Source organism: Achroia grisella, unplaced genomic scaffold (assembly GCF_030625045.1).
Source record: "Achroia grisella isolate CSIRO2021 unplaced genomic scaffold, CSIRO_AGI_Agris_v1 utg1241, whole genome shotgun sequence".
In the NCBI taxonomy this organism is placed as follows: domain Eukaryota; kingdom Metazoa; phylum Arthropoda; class Insecta; order Lepidoptera; family Pyralidae; genus Achroia; species Achroia grisella.
In genome coordinates, this window is record NW_026712604.1 from 781,038 (window position 1) to 801,339 (window position 20,302).

Genomic DNA, 20,302 nt, shown 5'->3' on the forward strand with positions numbered 1-20,302 from the left:
TAAAGTTTCGTTTGTAATCATAACTTTTTTCTGAGTTAAGTTAGTTTCGTTCCTCATCCCGTATAGTTTCATTCGAAAGTTGTCTATGATAATATATAATGTGGTCTGTGGCAAAATAATATGTCCAAATAGACAAACAGACATGAAGAAATCATTATACAAAATTTACATGATGAAACTAATGGCATGATACAGTTCGACGTATATGCTTTTAATTTCGAAATGCATACATTAGTTTCATGATTCTAAATATATTTCGTACTTCTCACATTTTAATAAAAATTTATGTTACTTATACTTTGACGTGTAATTCTTTTATATTTACTGTAAGGTAAGATTAGCGTGGCGAATTATTTGATGGTAAGAAATAAACATTGCAACGATGTTGTAGATTACGTCCAAAAAAATAGCAGTCTTTTTGGCGAAATCACAAACGGACTGACAATAATTCTAATAAGTTTTTATTTTATTTTGGTACCATAAGTACAATGTATTTAGTGTCCTTTTTATATTAAACTAGCTAATCGGTGCAACTTCGCCTGCGTCACATTTTCTCCCTTTATTTTTTTTTAGTTTATACTCTTTATTACAAAAATTAAAATACAAAATATACATTAACGCTAAGCAATCTCTTGCAAACTACCTTTGTGGATAGAGAAAGTAAAAATAAAAAATTTGATTATTTCCAATCGCATCAGTAGTATCGAAGATTTCCCCGAACATTCAAACTCACAAACTTCACCTCTGCATAATAATAGTGTAGATATATAAATAGGGCTCGTTTATGATTTTATTATAATTAATCTTTAACATAATATCTCAGTACAATTCACACAGCGCCTTCTAGTTCCAAGATAAGCAGAGCTTGTGGTACTAGACAACTTATATAAATACATAGTTTTTTTTTTAAATATATACATAATATAAATTAAAAACTCCCAGATCGATAAAAACAATCATACTCGTGAATACAAATGTTGCCGTGCGAGGAATCGAAGCCGCAACCAGGAAATACGGCGGTGTGCTAAGTCGCTAGACCACCGATGCCGTCAACTAAATATTAAGTCAATAGGATCGGCCAAGGACCAACTGCCGCCTGATGGATACGAATTTAGTCTGAGGGTACCACTTTTGGATTCGAACCTCGGCTCAGACCATCGTAATCCAAATCGAAATCTGAATTGGATGGAGGATCGAATACATGATTACTGTGTATGTATACAATTGATCTTTAAAACATTTTTTGTATACACTATTGTTTACTGCTGTCTCCTCGGATGTTGTCGAATTCCGCCACTCGCTGTCAACACAGATGTAATAACATATTTTCTCTCGACTCCGCTGAGCTCGTAACTTTTTATGGCCAACTTGTTTATAATGGACGCTTTCTAGTTATCGACATCGGCAGATCATAATTCCTAACATAAGAAACCTAATATTCATTGGGATAATTTGAATTTGACAGCCTCGGTGGTGTAGCAGTTTAGCACACCGCTTTACTTCTGATGGTCGTGGGTTCGATTATTTCCAAGGTACATTTGTATTCCTGATTGAAATAATATTTAACCGTTTACCATCAGATAAACTATAATAAGGGTCGTAAGTTTATTTGCCACCATAGTAGTATAAAAACGGAAAGGTGAACACATGTTTTTTTACTTTGATACTCATGAATAGTAAAATTTACTATTTTATATTATTTTTATTTTTCTTGTAACTTAAAATAATACATGAATATAAAATTAAATCAGAATATGTTAAAGATTAAAATTACAACTACTGAAATCTAAAATAGTGTGCCTAATCGCTAAACCATCGAAACCGACAAATTAATAGGTATTACTATTAATTTACAATTAATTTACAAACAAATTACTATTTTAGATTTCAGTAGTTGTAATTTTTATCCTTAACATATTCTGATTTAATTTTATATTCATGTATTATTTTAAGTTACAAGAAAAATAAAAATACTCCAGTTACGGAACTTATACAAAATGGTTTCAATGCACATTATCAATTATTAATATCCAAACAGAATCTATTATTATCTTTCTTTAAAAGGCTTTCGAGGTTTATCGATCTTAGAGTCTAACTAACAAAAGTCGACCATGCACTTGATATCGTTGTAAGTGTAATAGTCTAATGACCGTTTCATTAAATTGAGGTATGAAATGTAGATATCAATGTATATCTGCAATTGAAAACAACTAGTAAGATAATAAGACAAATATATCAAATACATAGCGTGTAAAAAGAACAATTCTAAAAATATTAATTTTAAAATAATAAAAATATCATTGGATTTGCGGCTTTCGGTCGCCAGCAGTGTGTTTAATTGCTAAGTAAGTTAAAGTAATATTATTGAACAGTCCAGTTAAAAACTTATACAAAACATGTTTCAATGCACAGTATCAATTCATACCCAAACAGGTTCTATTATTATCTTTGTATAGAAGACTTTCAAGGTTTATCGATCTTAGAGTCTAACCAACAAAAGTACGACTATGCACTTGATATCGTTATAAGTGTAATAGTCTAATGACCGTTTCATACATTGATATCTGCAATTTATACCTCAATTTAATGTTTTTCTAATCATTTCGATTTAATAACCATTGCGTATTAAGTAATATGATGTGGCGAATGACGCATTAAGTAATTGGTTAATAGGAAAGAAATCGTTTTTTTGGAAAACCTTTGTGTACAATAGGCAAGTCAGAGTTTGCCTACAGAGGGGAATAATTGTTGTAGAGTTCATAGCGAACTCTAAACAGGAGTACAATGGTACAGTACTACAGGTTCATATACACCTGACAATAGCCCATATATCTTAACAAAAAAACTACTTTGAGTCATATGGTACTGTGCTGTATATTATAAATTCTATTGTGTAGAAGCTTGTGTGAAGTCTGAGCCAGAATGTAATAGCAATGTTTTTTTTAATTGATAACAATGAAATGGTGTACCCGCCTGCGCTAACAGTTTACGCTAGCGAGGCACCAGTGGAGGATGATAAAATGAATATGAGGTCAAGTCAGTTAGCCTATCGTGACAAATTCACCAAGATTCTCATGGTAAAAGCCAACTGCAGTCAAAGCCATTTTTTTTAGAATAAACCTAAGGCGACTGGAATTTAGAGTTGCTCCCTGAGTTACTGATTAGAAAGGAGTTACCATTATAATAATTCGAGAAATATCATTGATATTTGATTTAAAGATTTATGTAGCTTTTATGTAGTTTGTATGCTATATAGGCTAAACATGTCAAACATATCAGTATGAATTGTCCGACATGTCCGAATGTCCGACAGCCTAGACAGCATACATAATTATAACCTAACATCTCTTTATGTAATCACGCATGCTTTACAATAAAGAATATTGAAGAGCTGTCGCAAAAACTTATTCTTATACTCCTTAGGAATAGCTTGAGAGATGTGGGAAAGTTTTAAAGAGAAACGTCAATGAAACATAATTTCATAAGACGTGTATAAAAAATTAGTAGTCGTTATAACTGCATGTACAGCGGTCATCACACTTGTGAAACTCGCAGTACGGGAGCGTGTTCGAGTACATTGCCTCATTTTTACCGGCATAGGCAGGTGAGTGTTATGTAACATAGGGCGGGCAGCCTTGACATCTGTCTGTTGCAGCCGACGTGCATATGCCTTCACTATTGTTTGCTTGACCAACTAAAAGCACGAGCTGATATTACCGTACCAACTCCAAAACATTTTCTTGGTGACATTTTTTATTGTTACTATCCATTGCGCAGTTTACTTTAGAAGATATTACCGTCAACTGTAAAAGAATTTCATGGTAACATGTTTGATTATTAACTGTCCATTACGCTGTGATATAAAATATATCATTATATTAATACAATCAAAAATTTGGTACTTTATGAAAATTGCGCGAACTGAGGGGTATGAAATTTCACACACTTACACACATTAAAAGTTCTGTCCTTCGCTATCTGTTAATTACGCAACGGATTTTAATGCAGTTTTTAGCAATAGATAGAGTGATTCAACAGGAAGGTTTATGTAATAAACAGTTTGTGCAATAAAGAGTGCAAATTGAAAGAAATGCTTTTTTTTATCGCATGAGTATCGGTTCATGTATAATTACTATTTTAATTATTTTGGTGTTTTTATATAAATAAAGCATTTTTTTCAATTTATACTCTTTATTATATATATCTTTATATTATATATATATTTCTTATTTATACTCTATCTACTGCTAAAAACTGCATTAAAATCCGTTGCGTAATTAACAAAAGAACTTTTTTTTTAATTAATTTATTTTGGTACCATAAGTACAATGTATTTAGTGTCCTTTTTATATTATACTAGCTAATCGGTGCAACTTCGCCTGCGTCACATTTTCTCCCTTTATTTTTTTAAAATTTATAGTCTTTATTACAAAAATTAAAATACAAAATATACATTAACTCATACAAAAGGCGGTCATAGTGCTAATCGATTAATTCCAGACTACCTTTGGTGAATAGAGAGAATAAAAACAAGAGGTTTAGAAGTTTATTATCAATCATACACACAAAGTGATATCTATATGCTTTACAATTTGTCAAACCCGTAATATTGTATCTCCAAAAGTTGGCAGACAGTAACGTTAAGTCCACCTTTTTTGTCAAATTACAATTAGATTTAAATAAATAATCAGTATAATGTGCTATAAACCACAAATGTTGCCTATGACGTGTCTGTCTTACCGAGTCACTTGATAAATTACAAGTCCTTAACGATGTAGTCTTTAAGTAGACAGAAATTAAATGCGAAATGGCAGTCACTCATTACTACACAATAATTATATTGCAAGCAATATTGGCTAAAGATATAGCAATGTAACATTATACATTCGTATACAATCGTCTCTATATAGTATAAAGTGAAGACGCCTTCACTGACTGTTCGGTTAGATCTTTTAAACTACACAATGGATTTTTATGTAGTTCTCAGCAATATGTAGATAAAGTGATTCAAGAGGAAGGTTTTGTTATATATGTTCGTATAAAGGAGATATCAACTGTGCTAAGCTATGCTTGATTTCTAACAATTCTACAATTAAGTACATTATAACAATCAAAGTACTCACTGGTTTACATGTATGTATAATACATGTACACCCCGTGCGAAGCCGGGGAGGGTAGCTAGTGATAAAAATAATCGTGTCATACTGTTTGTTTGCGATGGGGATCTTAAACTACTGAATCCATTTTGATGTAATTATATATGTGTACTCCTTAGGTCCGTAAATATATTATCTATTTTTATACCCCTAAGTGATAAAAATGGTTAATATCAAAAAAATATTTTTTTAGACATAATATTTATATATGCATTTTTTAATGCCGAAGCATTAAAAAAAACAGACACAAACGTAATTTTCATCCGTCTACCATCAGCCCCTATTTTATAATAGCGCTATTAATATATATGGCAAAAAAACGTTTACCGGGACCGCTAGTTATATATAAATAAACAATACATTAGCCAATATATAATGACAATGCCTAAAGTATATTTTATATGATGTTTTGTTACTATACGTTTTGTAATGTTTTTTGTTCATCGACATACAATTATTAATGCCACAATTTTAGCTCTCACGGCAATTAATTGAAAGGATATTTAGTAATCACAGATTTAACAATATCCGTAGTACGTGTGTGAATGATATCTATAGAAATAAATAAAACTGAATTGTCTGTTTTGTAATTTAAAATTAACAGCTTTTCATTAAATTCATATGAAAGTATATTTAGTAATCACAGATTTAACAATATCTGTAGTACGTGTGTGAATGATATCTATAGAAATAAATAAAACTGAAGTGTCTGTTTGTAATTTAAAATTAACAGCTTTTCATTAAATTCATATGAAAGTATATTTAGTAATCACAGATTTAACAATATCCGTAGTACGTGTGTGAATGATATCTATAGAAATAAATTTATTTCATGTAAATAGTATATACGTAGTCAATATCAAATAGAACTCGAATCGTTTCATGTATTGATTATTTTTATTCTATTCCTCGTCACACAGAGGCAAAGGAAATCAATATACAGTCCGGTTTAGAAGGTCAAGCCAGGTTTCGTAAAACGGAAAAATCGCGTTTAAAGCTGTCGAATTATTGTGCAGCCAAGTAACCACGACAAATATAACGCAATTGTTGTCTTACTCACTCAGTTGCATATATGGACGGTATTCGTCATTGGGTCCATTCGCTTCATTTATAATATAAAATATATATTTTATATGTATTATAAAATGATATAATGTTGTCGTCATCAATAATGTAGGATTAGAATTATCTTCACATGAGTATTACACTGACTTGGGTATATAAACTACATCAATTGTAAAACTAATGATTATATATTTATAAAAAAAAATATTTATATCAGTTGTCTAGTACCCATAATACAAGCTCTACTTAGCTTGAGAATAGATGGCGCTGTGATAATTGTCCTGACATGTTATAAAATAATAATTATTAAAGTTTTTGATATTCTCTTTTTAAACACATATATATGGTAATGCATATGGAAGAGCGGGATATATCTGATACAGGAATTGCTACTTACTAGGTCATCCTAGCACTGTATTGTTGTATTTAAATTGGTTTTAAAAAAAAAACGTTATTTTTTTTTCGTATTGTCCAGACTGCGACAGTAGTGACTCCGGCCATCTGTATGAGAGCCTGGAGCCGCCACTAGTAGCACAGTCCGCGTCGGCACCCACACCGCTGCCCCTCGATGACGACTTCGACTCATTCGACAGCGATTCCGATGACGACCACGATGCTCATAAGGTACGTGCCAGCTACGGCTGTGTAATTATAATCGATTATTATTTATTTGTGCCAACTATAGCTGTGGAAATATAATCGATTATCATTTATTACAATTGACTGAAATATAACGAAATATCGATTCATTCATAATCGATATATTGTCATAGATTTTTTTTTTGGCATGTTCTTAAAAAAATAGGACTAAGTGGTGATAATCTATAAAAATTAAGAACAGATCAGAGAGGCCATAAATTAAGATTAGAAAAAAATATATTATATATTTAATAATTATAATTAATAAAACCGATTAAAAATATTTACAAATATAATATATTTTTATACAGAATGTCCCTAATGCCTACTGTTATTTTAAAGTCCGTCCACAAGAGTAAATGAATAATATAAAATAAAAAGACTTAAACAGAAGACTTAGACAGATTTTTTTGTATGTATGTTACATAAGGATATTATGAAAATAGAAAATAAAAAAGGTTCTTCAGAATGGAAGTCAAGTAGAAAGATGTCTAAAATGTGTTCAAGTTTTTAGAAAGAAAGTTTATATATTTTTTCAATTTAATTAGTATAATAATAACTATTATTACAGAGTGCACAAGCGCCGCCGATGCTACCGTCGTCGCGGTTGCCGTCACCGCCGACCGAGAGAGGGCAGTACACGCTCACCAAGATAGCCAGCGCCGCCCAGCGGAAGATGAGGGAGATAAAACGCAACCTTACCAAGAGATATAACGGTAAGCAAATAGAATAAAATGTTCACAAATTACACAAACTTATTGCTATTTAAAATCAGTAACGGCCATAGCAAAACCAAGTTATTGCTGGTTGGCAACTTATATACGTATGTATATGTAATAATGATATAAAAAATATGTATTCCTGAACAATTCACACAGCGCTATCTAGTCCCAAGATAAGCAGAGCTTGTGTTATGGGATATATATTTTTTTAAATACATTCATAATATATGTAAATAGAAAAAACCGAAACTAATACCTACCTATCATTCTCATTATAATACAATTGTTTGTACCGTGCGAGGAATTGAACCCGCGAACATTGGAAGTATATCGGTGTACTAAACCTTTACAACAATGAAAAACGTTTAATTAATATATAAAATTAAAATTTTGTAGTTATATTTATTAAATTAAACTTATTGTTAATGTTAACATCTGAAATAAATCAATTACTTTTAATAATCGTACAAAATATTCCTTTGAATAAAACTTTATTACATTTTTAAATGAACAAATTATTAACAGAACATTAGGATGTAAAAATAATTTCACAAAAAGAATATTCCGATACCGGGAATCGAACCCGAGCCTCCTGGGTGAGAGCCAGGTATCCTAGCCACTAGACCATATCGGATCATGCTATACATGTCGAAATTAACGATACCTTTCTGAATAATCTATTTATATTAAATTCTTGTTTCAGTGGCAATGGATGGCAAATCTTTAACAAAATCGTTCAGCAACAATCAAAACGGTACATACGACACAACTAAAAAAACGAAAACTCCAATATATGCCAACTGTGAGAAGCCAGAGATTCAGCAAGTGTACAGCAATATCAACTTCAACGACACTAAACCCGTGCTCAATAAGACTGAAAATCCCGTGATAAAAGTCAACGGGACCTTTAAAGAGGAATTGAAGACTGTTATAGGGGAAAAGAGACACAGTAACGGGGATGTACCGCCACCTCTGCCTGACAAGCCTCCCCCGGAGAAGCCCACGACCCCTACAAGTGAGAACAGCAAGAAGGACAGCGGCACGTTGTCCAGGAAGACTTACTTCTCGTTCAAATCTAGATTCAGGCGGGCGTCGTCGCTGGCAGTCGACATAAATACAGAAGTACCTAGCGCGCTGAAGATCACCAACTCCACTTTTTACTTGACTGACTCGATGGATGGAGACTCCGGCTTTAGTAATTGGTGAGATTTTGTTTCTAAATAATACTTGAATCATATAATTTTAATCAAGAAGATCAATGTTCTATCTAAAAATATTATATTTACTAAGTTATAAGTTAGTATTTTTTTATTGGATGATAATGGTATGGTTGACCCGCCGCCGCTAACGGTTTACGCTAGGGCACCAGTGGAATGATAAAGTGAGCATAAAGTCAGTTTGCCTATCTTGACAAATACCCCAAGAATTTATCATGATGGTTTCCAGGGAGAACCGCTTGGAGGTCAACTTGACATGGTAGATTGCTAACAATAGGGTCAACAATCCACATTACTAGCAGCCCCCTTCCCCCCAGAGGCATTGTATTGTATTTTGAATTCTATTTTTCCTTATTTAGACACTTGTTTGGGTCGTTGTTCGAGATTAAATTGAAGGTTAATACAATAAGGATAATGTAATGTCCCTTCTGATTTACTTCTACCTAAAAGTATGTCTATATTTACTGAATTATTAATAATGCTAGTAATTATTAGGTATGTTATAAACATAAATAAAGATTTCATCATACCTTTACATAGTTTTATAATATTAATTAATATGTATGTTAGTCTATAACGTTTTTATTATACGGACCTAGTACCCTGAAATAAATAAATAAAATAAAAACAGTAATGACGTCACTATCTGTAGTTTATATAAAAGATTCGAACATGTTTTTTTTAAATATTTCTACTTCGTTTCTAAGGCATACTGTGGAAAGTTTCTTGACTCTATTATATAAACAGGTTATCATAAAAAGCGACCAACAGAATAAGCTACGATAAAGGAAGGAAAATTCGTTTAAAACCTTATGCCAAACAACTTAACCTGTGATTTTATACATTTTTTTATTTTTATTATTTTAATTTTTAACATCAAAAACCATTTTATTTAAATATATACATGTCTTCTGTATGTGTGTTGTCAACTAAACGGTTGGACCAATGTAAATGAAATTTTGTGTATTATGTGTATGTATGAAAACACTTAGATACATTTGATAGGAAAACAGAATCTGTTTTCCGGACAGGATGATGTTTATTGGGTCCGCTAGTATTTTGATAAAATATGTTTAGAACATTTGGAGAGTTAAAATAAAAACACGTGATGTCGTACTACAACCCTCTCCCCCATTGTGATATATTTTTTTTATGGATGATAACGGAATGTTGCACCCGTCTGCGCTAATGGCTTACGCTAGCGAGGCATCCGTGGAGGATGATAAAATGATCATGATGTTAGGTCAGTTAGCCCAAATTGACAAATGCAATTTACCACTATGGTTTCCAGGGGGAACGGCATGGAAGTTAATCTGATGTTACATTACTACCTCTCCCCCTTGTGATTCGTGATTCCCTCTTTCGATCATCACATAAGTAATGGACGGTCCGTATGTCCCGCAGCAGCGACAACGGGCAGCCCGGCAGCACGGAGACGCTGTCTCCGGCCGCAGGTGGCGCAGGCCGCCGCCGAGACGGTAGGAGCCGACCGTGGGCCGAGTCGTCCCCGTGCCTCGCGCTCGAGCGGCCCGCGGTGCCCCCGCCGCCGCCGCCCGGGCCCCACCCGCCCACTGACCTTAGCGCTGTCAACGAAGGTACCCCCCCACCACACCCCGAGACCCGCGCAGACGTCAACTTTAAAAAAATAATTAATAATTGTCATTGCAGACATGGCTGTATGGGCGCAGTTCCCTTTGCCTTAACTTTAAAGGATAAAAAGAACAAAAAAATTGTCAATAGATATAATAAAAAAAATTGGTGATAGTTGAACAATAGTCAAAATGTCCGGTAAAATTAAAAAAAAAATAGTAAAAGTTGAACTGTAGACAAATTTATTAAGTGAAAAAGTTCTGAAAAAAAAAACATGCAATTTATTTTTTACATAAAGTTAATACTGAATTATTTAAAAAAGAGTTCTGTTAAGTTTTTAATTGGTCGGTTCATTCCTTTAAACAATAAATAGAACAAAAAAAAGCCGGTAGGTTGAACTTATAACTTGGACGAAACTATTCTATTAACAGCAGCAGAGATATCTCAAAAACCGTTATGGACAAATAATATTTTATTAGTGAAAATGAACCAAATTTTATTTTATTTAATAATCCGCTAAAGTTCTTAAATTTAGCTAATAATATTGTTTTATGACTATAATAAAATGTTGTAAATACGACATAAGAAATTCATGAATAATATTAATCATTAAAATGGGATTTCTAAACTAAAATGCATCTCCTTGACCGTCTATTTAAAATTAAATTACTTTCTGTAGACAATTTTTATCTTAATTATTTTTTATTATAAGGCTTGTTGGGTTGGAATAATTATTTATGTAGCGGGCTCATTTATCAATTGTCATTTATTCTTTATATATGTTATATATTACATTTAAATCGTATCATTTTTCTATTATCATTTATTGTTACATATAAATCATAATTTAAGTAGATAATTCTTTTATCATGGCTAACTAGCATTCATAAGCGGTTAAAATTTCCTACATCAATAAATTATGTTTGACTTGATTTGATTTGATTACCACCAATACCATCTAATGACATTGATATTGTTGTTATGAAAAAATATCACTGATCATGTATTAATTTGTGTATATACACAACATGGAAGGAGAAACTTTAATGCTGTATTTTCAGAGAAAATTGAAGTGACTATTTTTTGGAATTGTACTTTGACGATATATCATATCCATCAATCAATCAAAATATCCTTATTCAAACATTTATTTCATTAGCCAACTCAAAACAATTAAAATAGTTAAGTTACAGCCATATTTATTATTACTGCCATACTACAAAAATCTATAATTATCTGTGGATTATTAAATCTGTTACAACTGCTAACTAATGTTGTTAATATTCTACATTACTAGTCAAATCAAATCAAAATTCTTTATTCGAACATTTATTTCATTAGCTAACTCAAACAATTAAAATAGTTAAGTTACAGCCATATTTATTATTACTGCCATACTACAAAAATCTATAATTATCTGTGGATTATTAAATCTGTTACAACTGCTAACTAATGTTGTTAATGTTCTACATTAAGGCTTTACTAGTCAAATCAAATCAAAATATCTTTATTCATGAAGGTCTATTACAGGCTCTTATGATAAGTCAAATGTACCCTCAGTTCGGAGTTCTTTCGAGCTTAGAAAAACTGACAACTCAGCTCTTATTCTTTTCAAATGCTTATACATGACTACAAAAATTCTGATTCTTTCTTAAAGTTAATGAGTCAACGTAGTCACCATGAACATACAATACTATACGTAACGTATAATGGTCTTTGAAAAGTATTCTCTGAACGCAATAAAACTTTCAGTATTTATATGAGTATATACTTTGGTATTTATTTTTAGAATTATATATTTCATAATAATTAGATAAAAAAGGATTGAGTTTCTTTACAATTTTGTTTTATGAAAAAGATTTCTTTGTATATTCAATAGATCTTCTTATTTTTAACTTAATGATATAAGACAGGATATAAAAGTAATTTTTTCATATCTGTTATAAATATTCCTAATATATGTTTCTGAGTAGTGTCCAGGGATATTACTCAGAAACATATATCAGGAACGCATACGCAATAAATACCTAGTATAAACAACAAATTCTCACACTATATAATCAACTACAAAAATATGAAAATATGTATATTTGTATATTTCCTTTACCTCAAATATTGGTATGTTCCTCTTAAATGTTTGTTTCACGTTATTCGTGTCACAATGATTACGACGTCCAATTCACTCCTCATTGACGTCATCAATTGACTTCTTCCCTGAATTACCCATTTTGTGGTACGCCCACCAATGTCTGTACTTTACAAAGGAAATAATTCTACGTATATAATGCGTAATACTGAAATATTGTAATTGAATGAATTACCTAACGTTACTGTTGTTTATTGTTCCACTTTTTTTTATTGATACTCTTAGTCCTAGCCTCAGACGTAGTTAATAGATCTCTATTCATTTAAATATATTTTTAGCAACTGTAATTTTTTTTTATGTATAAAAATGACTCTCAAACTTTACTTAATCTTGTATTATTTATATGTATATATCTATTATCAAAATTAATAATCCAAAAGTGATGAAAATAACTAATACTTTATAATTTGAAATGCTGTTGTAAATAAATTTTATATCTTTATTAATTACAAGAATAATTGCAGTTGACGTCTGTCCGTAGATCGTTAATATGGTAAAATTATGGGATTCAATACAAATGGGACATAGCGAAGACAGCGCTAAACAGAGGTCAGTGCCTCCGCTTGGTTACACACACCTATTTTTTATACATTTTTTTTTATGCTTCAAGAAAAAAATTTATTCCTAATATTTATGAGTTTTAGTTCGTTTTGGTATAATAGAAAATTTACAATTTTTGCTGAATATTTATAACCCGAATAGTCTCAGGGATTGCTTGGAGTTTCCCTCTCTGCCACATGGTGGATCCTACTCCCGCACCATGAATACATGGAATGTTAAGAAGTTCATCTCACACTACTACATTACTATACTATAAAGAGCTTAAGATAATGTAAAGTAAATAAAAAATATATTTTATTAACAAAAACTGATTTAGACATTGTATAGAATGGATAAAATCGGAGGATTACTTATTAATATTTTCAGATGAAATTTGACAATTACTCAGGAATATCATTATGTTAATACGTGAAGCAAAAACTTTGTACACCGTTTTACGAAAATTGCGCGGACCAAGAAGTAGGAAATTTCGCACACTTATAGTTTATACATATAGAGAAGAAGTACATATTGCTAATATTTTCTTTAATTATGCATTAAATAAACATTAAATCAATACACTCACGCATATATACTCTTTTGTTTATTTGTTATAGTTGGTTCAAAGATCTTTCTGTATTTTTTTATTATGGTCATATTTCGACCACTGGCCACTAATAAATATGAATAGGTGTAGTACCAAGCGGGGGGTGCATGATTGTCGTTAACACTTCTTTCAGAGCTTCACCTGGATGTCTACGTTTTGCACTGTCTTTGTTGCCTTCTGGAGGTTTAAATTGCTTTCTATAGTGATTCATAGTTGTATTCTTAAATTATTTATATTTATTTACCAATGGAAGTATTTGTAAGTATTCTGTAATGTTAAGTCGACATACAGAGTAAATATATTTTTGGAAGAAATTATTGTCTATTTTTTGTCAAGTTATAAATTGATAAAATAGCGAAAATAAAAAGATTTCATATATGTAGAATGATATAGCATAGTTATTTACCTACTAAATATGCTCCGTATAGCGACTGATTTTCTATGAATGACAAAGTCATTAATAGTGTTGTAAAAACTAGTAATCCCATTATGAATCACCAGAGTGGCTATTTTAAACCCGCTGATAACGTTACACTTAATCACAATGTCACAATAAGGCCGACCGCACACTGTGATACTTTTGTGTAAGAAATAACTGATAATGCGCGGCTAGCCTTATGATTCTCACTGTTCAATTATTTATCGGTTGTGGCTGCAAATTATAGTTCCCATGTTCCTATCAACTGATATCTCGTAGTGAGATAATTGCAGATCGTTTCCTTGTCTTGTATATGGAATGCGTCACCATTGCAACTTGTATAATTAACCTGCCAGTCTACACTACATACACAAAGTATGTAATCATACATAATTGTCATTAATGTATTGTTAGTACTCATTTACTTGCACAGTCACATCTTGTGCGTTCTATTACAGACGTCTCATTGTTTTATTTCATTATATTTACAACTGTGGCGTGTGGTTCATATGATTAGTAAGTTATATGTTTAATATTATTAAAAGTGTAAATTTTAATGTGCTATACTGTGCAAGCGCTACAGCAAAAGTCGAATAACGGAGCATGTATGTACTTGATGCACTCAATAGATAAATGTTCATAACAAACTCTCACTGATATATGAGGACGCTTTCCGTATTTTAGTAATTAAATTGAGTTTTGTCATTCATAAATAACGTACGTAATTTTTATGTATTTTTCGACCTCGTCCCCGTTCTTCTCACACGATATTTTAGAGATTTTCGATTTAAAAGGCCGACAACGCACTTTTCCAAGTGATGCAGATGGTTATGAGCAGCGGTAATCACTCACTATCAACTGAACCGATGTTTCTCTTGTCCCCTATACTATAAAAAAACAACCTACTTTGTAAAATGTCAGACAATTTAATTTTCCATCTTTACGGAAGGGGTCCTCATATTAGTTACTGTGTACTTCAATTTATAAATGTTTAAATTAAGGCATGTTCATAATTTTGTAGATAACTTTATATGCCTCAGAAAAGGGGCTTAACAAAATATTTAATATATATGTTTTGTTTAATAAATGTTACTAATCTATACTAAATTATAAAGAGGAAATATTTGATTTGTATGTCTGTTTATAATACATAAACTGTAAAAGTACTTAGCCGATTTTAATAAGCCTCTCACTTAACCATAAGTGATATCGTATCAGCAATATCAGCAAGCAAAGTATTTCATGTGGGCAACAGTAGAAGATATGTATTATATTTGTAATTGCACCAAGATTAAAATTGCGTTCTTATGAAACAAAATCTGAATTGTTGGAATAAAAAACATATAAATTGATCCCCTTAGTAAATGATTTGTATCCTTGAGAATCAGTTTATACATTACAGTAATTATCAGGGCGGTAATTTGATACTTGATTGTGTAGTGATTATGACGTCATAATTGCTTATTTGAATATCTAATTATGACACGCAAATTAAGTAGTAAAATACAGGCTGATATTTTTTTTAATGGATCATTAGGGTATAGTGCACCCGCACCGCTAACGCTGGCGGGACACCAGCGGGGGATGATAAGACGAGCATGAGGTCAGGTCAGTAAGCCCATCGTGGCAAATTCACCAGGAATTTATTACAATGATTTCCAGGGTAACAGGGTGAATTTCAATCTGAAATGGTACATTGCTAGCAATAGGGTCATTACGACATTACAAACAATCCCCTTTCCCCAAACAATCAGTTTCATGTCAAATATAATAAATATAATATTGAATGGTGCACCCCCCTGCGCTAACGGTATACGCTGGAGGGACACCAGTGGGGATGATAAGATGAGCATGAGCTGACAATTAGTCCATCTTAGGAAACTGATGAGGGAAAACAAACAGATATTAACTAACGGTAGGGTTGGTGTGTTAATTATGTAATTGTGTAAACAGAATTGAAGCGTCTACTGCCGACCCTATCGCGGAAGGACAAGGGTCCGCGCACGCGCACGTCGTGGTACGCCGGCTGCGGTGCCGACATGCCTTCTGTCAACACCTCCACTGCATCCTGGTGAGTTTATATTTTTTTAATAACTTACTTTTAAATGTATATTATTAAAAAAAAGTACTGGCCATTTCTTTAAATATGCATATATTAAAAAAATCTAGTTGCCCTCTGTCAACACCTCCCCTACATCCTGGTCAGTTTCTATTTTTTTAATACAATTTATTTTAATTTTCATAAATAAAAAAAAATCTATATCTATAGTGTTATCTGGAGAGACAAGATTTAATTTCTTTTTTATGTTAGTAATATCGAAGATTTTTTTAAATATGTTGAATATTTTAAAAAATCTTCTGTATTACTCTCCCATAAAGAATTTGTTGGTGTTTAATTGACGGCATCGATGGTCCAGCAGTTTAGCACCATATTACGTGCGACGGACGGCGGGTTGGATTCCTCACACAGTTCTAACATTTATATGCATGAGTGTGATGTTTCGTACCGGTAAAAAAAAATAGAGATGCCTGTAATGACCCGTTTAAAGCCAGTGTTTGCTGCTAGTCACTAACATGTAAATCACTACTCCATGAGTCATAACCATAACCCAGACTTTCATGAACAAATATTTCCCGCTATTACGCACGGGAACGGGACATATAAAACCGCAAGAAACAGCTTTCTGGTATAGTTTGAAACATCGAAAAAGTACCTGAGAAAGTAGGTAGATTACGTTCCTACAGAAAAAAGCCTCAAAGTAGTACGACATTCAGACGTAATGAGTCAAGTAATCTGCAACTTAGTGTAACATAGTTATACGTATCACAAATTTATAACCTATATGTTATTCTGATGTATAAGCTATATTACTGTAAAGTTTCATCAAAATCCGTTTAGTAGTTTTTGCGTGAAAGACTACAAACATCCATCCATACTTACAAACTTTCGCATTTATAATATTAATTAATCAGATAGCTGTGCCAGCGACTTCCTGACCTTAGATAGCTTGGATAGCATTTTTAATTATTTGGGCTAATTATAAAAAGCTAAAGAAATAAGTTACATCGTTCTAGCTTCAAAATTTACGAATTTCCATACAACCTTTTATCTGCTATTTTATTTTACCCCCTTAAGGGTAAAACTTTTACAAATTTGTATATCATTGTAATTGATATTTAGTAAATAGCCTAAAAATAGGTTAGATATTCCAAAATGGTATTATAACTTAATGTCATTACATTACTCATTAACTTGGTTGTTAAACAATAACTTAAAAAGACACAATTAGTTATACCTACCTACCTACTAGTTACATTGTCTGTTAGTAACGCTGTGTCTGTCTGTTTTTATTAATATTAAATAAATATTTTGTGTAATAAGTATTTTTTTTAAATATCTACGAGTTTCCAGCCAGTTCTTCTATTTCTTGTTTATTACTACTTCTCCAAAAAAAAAGTGAAAGAAAATATGAAAATGTACGTATCGGAAAATATTTTTTGGCTTTTATTTTGAATAAACTATTAGAACATTATATAAACATCTTTAGTGATATTGGCAATTTTTACATTTGAATCCAATATATTTAATAATGTAATACCCCCATAGTAAGGCTGTACGCGCGCGCAACACCCGCCGTTATCCACGAACCAATGACTCACAAGCCAGTTTTTCGTACCAACCGTTAGGCTGTAGTCCAAGTTATAAACTTATTGCCGTATACAAACATTTATTATTTTTATTCAAATATAGCACTTTTGAATTGCTTTGAAATAAGTTTAAAGTCCAACCTTATTGCCTTATAATACCGCCACATTAAAAATGTAAACGAAAATAATGGGCAACGTGTGATACTCCTTCCATACAAAACTTTATGTTTATGATGTTGTATGAATACAAACAACCAAACAGCTTAAAATAATAAAAATCAATAAATATAAAATTTTAATTAGATAACAACAAAAAAATGAAATTATATTAGAGGAATTCAAACAAACAGCATAAATTACACATGTTTACAGTTTTATTAATTACAGTCATTAAATGTGACGCATATATATTTAAATTCATTTCCGAGGTTGTAAAAAGTCGTTTGCTTAGATTTCTTAGTCTATTTTAGCTGTCACCTTGCTTTGTAAGATGTGTCTTTTGAAGTGAGATAAGGAATTAAATTACAGGATAAGACATGAGATCTCAATCCTCAGGAATGGCAACGCATGAGTGGTATCGCGGGCATCACATAGTATCGTAATATCCGTAGTAATAATAATCTCAGGACAATTCACACAGCGCCATCTAGACCCAAGTTAAGCTAGCTAAAGCTTGTGTTATGGGTACTAGATAACTGATACATATACATAAATATTTTTTTTAATACATACATATTATACATAGAAAATACCCAGACCGATACAAACAATCATACTCATGAATACAAATGTTTGTGCCGTGCGAGGAATCGAACCCGCGACCATCGGACGTAAAGCTAGACCGCTAGACCACCGAGGTCGTCGTCGTAGTACTTGTCATTTATTGGCGACGGTTACCACTTCCCGTCAAGTGTATTTTTTGCTGTTCTAATTATCTAAAAATTAACGAAGAACGAAGCTATCAAAGAATGATTTATATCATTATAGTTTTCTACTATATCGTGTATAGAATGTAAATATGATGTATTTAAATCGGCTTTCCGTTTCTACCCCATTTCAAAATGCATCTAAAAGAAGCTGTTACTGGAATATTTGTCAATCTCTTTTTTTAAACAACGCTAAAAAACTATTCTAAAGCAACGAATATCTTAACGGTACACATTAAATCCTGGGAACTGAGGTCGCTCCGGGAAGCCGGTTAAAACAACAAGAGGCTTCTGCGTTTCTGGGAGGAATTTGGCTGGCTACTTTAGTAGTCTCGGCTCTATAAGCACAACGGCCCAAATGACAGGCTAAATGCGGAGAATATAGTCCATATAACATTACGTACATTACAACGCTACACGCTTACGACTTATTCCTCTTAAAATGACTCGTGTGCCTGATACATTATGTACGTTGCTCAGTCGAACAACCAAGTCAGTTCAAACCTTCAGTCGCTTTCAATTCCAACGTAGGAAGTTGGTCTCATGTGTTTGTTATAAAAAGTAATATTATTATTTTATCTGTGCGAGTTTGTATTTCTGGAATAAAGTGATGACACAACTTATGACTGTTTTCTGATTGATAAACAGTACATTAATGTTGCTGTATTGTGTTTTGTGAAGTGCTGAAAATTTAATTTATTTGTAAGTACAAAATAATAAGGTTTTTTTTTATGAAAAGTTTTTTTTAGTAAATTTTAAGTATTTTTTTTTATTTATTAAAACATTAATGCACAAGTAGATAAAGACGCACATGCGGGATATTTTTACCCATTCAATCTCAGGGCAAACAGATTAATGTGGGCAGATTTATGTATATTTAATGATTGTATTAACAATTTATTGTTTATTATTTATTGTTTACTTTAGTTACATTTTTTGTAATGTGTGGTAATATTAGTTACAGCTACATATATTTAGACTGTATTTATACAGTGCGTGTCTTTGCTTTGAGATACCTTCTAAAATATTTCTGATTAATGTACCTTACAAATAATAAAAGATTTTAGCTGATCATTCTAAGAGTCGCTGTAAATTCGCAATCTATTTTTATTAGTATAAATGGGAGTGGGAATTTACATGAGTGACCTTGATAAAAAGTGATATGTTAGGGGCTGCTATATACTGCACAAAACTACCATCAACAGTAGATTTCTGAGGAATTAGTCACACGACAGTCTTAGCTTTTATGTCAAAGGTAGTTATAAAAAATGTGGCATTTTATATGCCTAAAATTCTTTCTTTTATGGCAACACCGATTAAAAAACCTAATCAATCGAAAATATGTCGATTACCTTGCTGTATCGAAATGTTCCCAGAGTCATAAGTATGTACATGTTAAGTGTGAATTTCCCACAACGTTGAGAGTTAACAATGTCTCTGACTATTGTGCCCAACATTACAATCATGAGGTTTTTTAGGTATGCACTAGCTGACTATTTGTTATGTCTTTTATTGTTTATCGTAAAGTACATATAGATTTATGTAAAATCGATATTTACATAATTATATATCAAACTAGCTCTGCCCGCGACTTCGACCGCGTGGAAATTAACTTTATTTTTCTAAAA

General features: G+C 31.9%; 1 protein-coding gene and 1 non-coding gene across 7 annotated transcripts in view; one reads left to right on the forward strand and one right to left on the reverse strand.

The window, feature by feature from the left end:
* LOC131854611 (ephexin-1) overlaps positions 1–20,302 on the forward strand; it is a 66,638-nt gene that overhangs the window by 32,257 nt on the left and 14,079 nt on the right. For 3 of the 6 annotated variants that reach the window (XM_059205731.1, XM_059205735.1, XM_059205736.1), the window contains exons 4-8: positions 6,697–6,845; positions 7,432–7,576; positions 8,286–8,784; positions 10,204–10,394; positions 16,054–16,171. In XM_059205731.1, the coding sequence (XP_059061714.1) occupies positions 6,697–6,845; positions 7,432–7,576; positions 8,286–8,784; positions 10,204–10,394; positions 16,054–16,171 (1,102 nt within the window). The remainder of the gene's footprint in view (positions 1–6,696; positions 6,846–7,431; positions 7,577–8,285; positions 8,785–10,203; positions 10,395–16,053; positions 16,172–20,302) is intronic. The other 3 variants (XM_059205732.1, XM_059205734.1, XM_059205733.1) reach the window with 3 other exon arrangements.
* Trnae-cuc (transfer RNA glutamic acid (anticodon CUC)) lies at positions 8,145–8,216 on the reverse strand. The gene has a single exon. It is a non-coding gene; the product is annotated as a tRNA-Glu (tRNA).